Genomic DNA, 6198 nt, shown 5'->3' with positions numbered 1-6198 from the left:
AAACCCACACCAAGATCGTTGAAGAAATTTGCAATTAGTTGGTCTTCCAGCTTTACATGCATACGTTAAACTCTTCATCAATTTCTGGTATATAAAGGAGTTAGGTCTGTGACACAGAAGAGGTGACATTCACTCAAGCGCCCAGATCGTTTCTCTTTGCATAAACAGAGATCAAGTGATTGGGCAAGTCCCCTGTGTTCATCCTGGTCATGGAAGGCAAGACCCTTATCTCTTCCTTCTCAGTAACTGCAGCTGCAGGGAACATGGCAATGGCCTTTGCCTGCTCAGTGTTCGTTTCCTGGGTTTTGATCCACAGATGGAAGCAGAGGAAGAACAATGGCCCCAAGACATGGCCCATCGTCGGTGCAGCAGTCGAGCAGCTGACCAACTACCATAGGATGCATGACTGGCTCGTCGACTACTTGTCCAAGACGAGAACCATAACAGTTGGAATGCCATTCATGGCTACCAGTTATACGGCAGATCCAGCAAACGTTGAGCATATCCTCAAGAGTAACTTCAGCAATTTCCCCAAGGTGATTCCTCACGATTACTTGCAAAAAATTCTTATCCGTTACGCTATTTCCTGATGCTTTTTTTCTGATTTCTTGGTGGTTAATGGAAGGGGGCGATGTATCATTCCTTCATGAAGGTGCTGCTTGGAGATGGTATCTTCAATGCAGACGGGGAGATGTGGAGGAAGCAGAGGAAGACTGCAAGTTTGGAGTTTGCTTCCAAGAATTTGAGGGAGTTCAGTACAATTGTTTTCAGAGAATTCGCCATGAAACTGTCAGATATCTTGTGCCAGGCCTCTGCGCATCATCAGCCAATAGACATGCAGGTATGAGACGATCAGATTAATTCTATTCGCGCATTGTCATTCATTGTCCGTAGAGAAGTCAGAGAAATTTCGATTTTTTCCCCCCATAACGCAGGATCTGTTGATGCGAATGACATTGGACTCCATTTGCAAAGTGGGCTTCGGTGTGGAGATCGGAACTCTGTCTCCGGAGCTACCGGAGAATGACTTCGCCCGAGCATTCGACGCTACCAACGCCATCGTCACCCTCAGATTCATCGACCCATTGTGGAGAATAAAGAGGTTTCTCAGAATAGGATCCGAAGCTCTGCTTAACGAGAGCATTAAGATCGTCGACGAGTTCACTTACTCCATGATTCAGAGAAGGAAAGCAGAGATCGAAGAAGCGCGAACGAGAAAGAGGGAGAAAGTAACAAACACTTGCTCGGTCTCCAGACGATTCGAATAATTTATTTCTTTTTGTTCTCCGATTTTGACCATTAATGCTGGATGCAGGTAAAACATGACATACTGTCAAGATTCATCGAGTTGGGCGAGAACCCAGAAAGCAATTTGAACGATAAAAGCCTCAGAGACGTCGTCCTCAACTTTGTCATCGCCGGCAGAGACACCACAGCGACGACTCTGTCCTGGTTTATCTACATGCTCATCACCCATCCAGAGGTAGCAGAGCGGCTCTACAGGGAGCTCAGATCGTTCGAGGAAAATCAAGCCATGGAAAAGAAGATCATTTTGGTTCCATATGAGACAGAAAAACCCGAAAATTTCCGCAGGAGAATGTCGCAGTTCGCGGAGCTCTTGACCTACGATTCGCTGGGGAGGTTGCCTTACCTTCACGCAGCAGTCAACGAGACACTCCGGCTATACCCGGCGGTGCCCCAGGTAGGGATCGCTCTGGAGATGCTGACACCCTTTAGTATCTACTCTGACCAATGCTAATGAACGGAACTATCCACAGGATCCCAAGGGCATACTAGAGGATGACGTTTTACCAGATGGAACTCAGTTGAAAGCAGGAAACATGATGACATACGTACCCTACTCTATGGGTAGAATGGAGTACATTTGGGGACCAGACGCGGTCTCCTTCAATCCTGATAGATGGTTCAAAGATGGGGTTCTGCAAAGTGTCACTCCTTTCAAATTCACTGCATTTCAGGTAGAAGAAGCGAACATCAAATTCGAACTAAAAAAATTTCATTTCCATACAGAAATATGAGCGATGAGCTTACCGAATCGTTTTGGTTTTCTGCAGGCGGGACCTAGGATATGCCTTGGAAAAGACTCGGCGTATCTGCAGATGAAGATGACACTCGCCGTCCTCTGCAGATTCTACGTCTTCACACTTGTTCCTGGACATCCGGTCACTTACAGGATGATGACCATTTTGTCCATGGCCCATGGATTGAGGCTCACTGTGTCAAGACGTTCGTGAGGGCACGAATTCATCCACGGAATCACTCACGTTAGCCTCCAGCTGAAGGAAAGTTAAATGGAAATTTGAGTTCTTTTGCAATTTCTGCTATTTCTTTTCAGAGAAGACGAAGCGCCTTTATGTGCCTATGCGTCTGCTAAGAAAATTTCAAACTTAGTACTTTTTTTCAAATACTAAAACTTTGAGCTTGTATTTGAAAATAGAAAAAGGCCCCTAATTGACTTAATATAACGCGAAGAAGCTTGGGTTGACGCGGTCCACTAAAGTGTGAACGCAATATGACATGATCAGAAAATCACTTCGGCGGTCATTGCCGAAGGTACGGCACCGCATCACCGGTTTCCGGACCCTCGATCAAATACACGCTTACGTGCTTGTTCATGGATTTAACTCTATCCCTCAATCACGTAGGCGGTCATTGCCAAACCTACAACACCGTGCTTATATAGTTGAAGAAATCTGTTTATTAATCTTAGTCTAATTCGAAATCTGCTAGTAGTCCTAGTCTAGTGGAGTTTGCATGTTGAGATCTATTTTTAGCTAGTTAGTTTTCAGATCTATGGAGTTGTAGTGGTCAAAGAAGAGGATTAGAGGAGTCGTTAGAAGTTAACGATCTTTTACTATTTTTGGTTGGTATATTGCGTATATACACGTTATTGATTAATGATAAGGTATAACAAAGTTTATTTCTCTTCTTTGTCTTATCTTTAGTAGCTTCATTTAACTTCTTCTCTCTGATTTTATATCAGTACTATCAGAGCTTACATGAAGAAAAAATAGGAGAGAGAGTCTTGAGAGAAAAAGAGAGAATATATCTCAACATCAAATGGCCTCCGAAACGTTTGTGCAACTTGTATACCATACCGAAGCTACGTACCGAAGCTACGACACTGTGTCACCAATTTTTGAACCCTCAAGCAAATCTACGCTTACATTGTTGAAATTTGTTAGTAGTCCTAGTTTAATGAAGTTGCAGGTTGGGATCTATTTTGAGCTAGTTAGTTTTTAGATCTATGTAGTTGTAGTGGTCAAAGAAGAGGGTTAAATGAGTGGTTAGAAGTTAACGATCTTTTACTATTTTTGGTTGGTCTATTGCTTATATAAAGGTTATTGATTAATGAAAGGTATAAAAAAATTTATTTCTCTTCCTTGTCTCGTCTTTAGTAGCTTCATTTATTTTCTTCTCTTTGATTTTATATCAGTGGTATTAGAGTTTACATGAAGAAAAAAAAAAGGAGAGAGTCTTGAGAGAAAAAGAGAGAATTTATCTCAGCATCAAATGACCTCTGAAACATTTGTGTAACCTGAAGCTACGATTAGGGGTGGCATCGAGCTGAGCCGAGCCCGAACCTGCCTATATTCAAGCCGAGTTTGATTTAAATATTTCGAACTCGAGCTTGATCCGAGCCTAGGCTCGAGCCTAAAATTGTTATCGAGCTTGAGCCTAATAATTTTAACCGAGTTTGAGCTAAGCTCGAGCTTCAACATTCATTTAAAATTTTTCAAAAAATACATGTCTCGAGTTCGTGCTCCAACATACATTTAAAACTTTTCAAAAAATACATGTCAAATAAATTGTATATAAAATTATGAATACATTTTACATAAAATTGGGAATGACCTCTACTTAAAATTTGGCATAAGGGTGGCATCAGATCCAGCTAAGTCTGAACCTTGTTCAAGCCGAGCTTGATTTAAATATTTCGAACTCGAATTCGAGTCGACCTAGCCTCGAACCTAAAATTGTAATCGAACTCGAGGCTAATAATTTTAACTGAGTTCGACCTTAACCTACATTTAATACTCTATATAAAATATCTGTCAAATTAATTATATATAAAATTATGCATACGTTTTAAAAACAGAATGATAGGGGAGGTTTGGGATTGAATTTCAATAATGGATTAAAACGCACCAATATTAATCTTTTTTACTCCATATATTGTTTAATTTGTTTTGTAATTTTTGAATCTGGCCATAAATTTACTATGGCCTCCTTAATGCCCTTGGTTGAAAATTTATATTCTAGGAAAAAATAGAAATGCTTTTCCTTGTCAGAGTGGTTCCGTCCACTCTTGTAGGCGGTAACTTTCCGCACCTAACAGATCGGTCTATTGGGTTGTATTGGCTAGGCGCTGTCATGGTATCAGAGCTGGGCATGCCACGTCCCGCATTCGAATCCCGTGAGAGGCGGTCAAGAATGGGCGGGGTGGGTGTCAGAGTGGTTTTGTCCATTCTTGTAGGCAGTAGCTTTCCACACCTAACAGATCGGTCTGTTGGGTTTTATTGGCTAGGCGCTGTCATTCCTATGATACATATTTCCAAAAAAACCTATTAATATTAGTGACTTATTAGAAAATTACAAGAAATATTTTAAAATTTTCTTAGAAAAGTTAAATGGACCTCTTATTGCCTCTTCTAGGGAAATAAATAAAAATTAATAATCAATCTAATATATTACTATACTTATTGATAAATTTTTAATCAAATAAAATGTCAAACACAAAATTGCAATGAAAATTGCCTCATGCTAAAAGTATTACAACATCAACTGTCAAATACTTCTTCAAAAATTTTCTATACGGTTTTCTAACCCATCTTGGCAAGAAAATCGTACTTAGAAAATTATATGATTTTTTAATAAGAATTTTCAATTAGAAAAATGTTTAAAAAAAGCATGAGACACTAATAGTCCCTATAAACTTATTTCTACTAAAATGTATTTTCAATTTCTTCAAGAGCTATGAAGAAGGAGAGTTTAAATATTTTTTTTTCACTTTATGATCTTTCACGTGCGAAATCATCTTCGCGCAGGGGCAAAGGAGGGGGGGGGGGGATTCTTCCTCCCCTCGTCACCGCCTAGCCCCTCCCGTCCACTGTTGTCGCCGTCGACAGCTGCTCATCGGTCGCCTCTGTAGCCTTCCGTTAGATTTCTTCCTCCCCTCACCTTCGCCTCTGTTTTTGTCGAGCTCGGCTCGAAATCCAGGGATACCGAATAGAATCGAGCCAAGCTCGAGTCGCTCGCGAGCTGGCTCAGTTCGAAGCCACCTCTAGCTACGACACCGCATCACTAGGAGCGGCTCAGTTCGAAGCCACCCCTAGCTACGACACAGCATCACTAGCCTTAGCAAATCCACCCTTACATTGTTGAAATCAGTTAGGAGTCCTAGTCTAGTGGAGTTTACAGGTTGAGATCTATTTTTAATTAGTTAGTTTTTAGATATTTGGAGGTGGAGTGGTCAAAGAAGAGGGTTAGAGGAGTGGTTAGAAATTGACAATATTTTACTATTTTTGGTTGGTATATTGCCTATATAAAGGCTGTTGATTAACAAAAGGTATAACAAAGTTTATTTCTCTTCCCTGTCTTGTCTTTAGTAGCTTCATTTCTCTTTTCTTTCTGATTTTATATCAATGGTATCAGAGCTTAAGTCAATAAAAAAAATAAGAGAGAGTTTTGAGAGAAAAAGAGAATTTATCTCAGCATCAAATGGCCTCTGAAACGTTTGTGCAACCTGCAATTCCTGGCTTTGATGGTCATTATGATCATTGGAGCATGCTAATGGAGAACTTCTTGATGTCGAAAGAGTATTGGCAGGTTGTAGACACAAGAGTGGTTGAACCATCAGCATGCCTTCAATTGACAGACACACAAAAAGTCGAATTGGATGCATTGAAGTTGAAGGATCTTAAAAGGGGGGGTTAGTCCACAATGAACTTGAAATGAAGTGAAGAATTCAATTCATCTTAAATGAATTGATTCAACTTCAACTCATCCTTGGGTATTAGTGTAGACCAGTTCAAGTGTACTGGAAAACAGATTCCAGTGTTAGTGCCCCCAAATAAAAAGTATGATATAAACAAGAGAATGAGTAACCTTTTATAAAATACTTAAATATAACATATACCTACACAGATAATTAACCAAAATAAACAGGGTTACTAC

The 6198-nt window shown here is 40.3% G+C and overlaps 1 protein-coding gene across 1 annotated transcript; it reads left to right on the top strand.

Moving 5' to 3' along the window:
* The first annotated feature begins 209 nt into the window (after positions 1 to 209).
* Positions 210 to 2255, top strand: LOC137937832 (cytochrome P450 704B1). The gene is made up of 6 exons (XM_068783010.1): positions 210 to 536; positions 626 to 841; positions 936 to 1229; positions 1316 to 1702; positions 1779 to 1979; positions 2076 to 2255. The coding sequence occupies exons 1-6, from the start codon at positions 210 to 212 to the stop codon at positions 2253 to 2255; spliced, it is 1605 nt and encodes a 534-aa protein (XP_068639111.1).
* Positions 2256 to 6198: the final 3943 nt, after the last annotated feature.

This window comes from Aristolochia californica, unplaced genomic scaffold, assembly GCF_029961685.1.
Source record: "Aristolochia californica isolate CCGP_79_NKW_82.1479 unplaced genomic scaffold, dmAriCali1.0.hap1 SCAF_7, whole genome shotgun sequence".
In the NCBI taxonomy this organism is placed as follows: Eukaryota; Viridiplantae; Streptophyta; class Magnoliopsida; order Piperales; family Aristolochiaceae; genus Aristolochia; species Aristolochia californica.
Note: the sequence above shows the minus strand (reverse complement) of the source record. Positions and strands in the feature narration are given on the sequence as shown.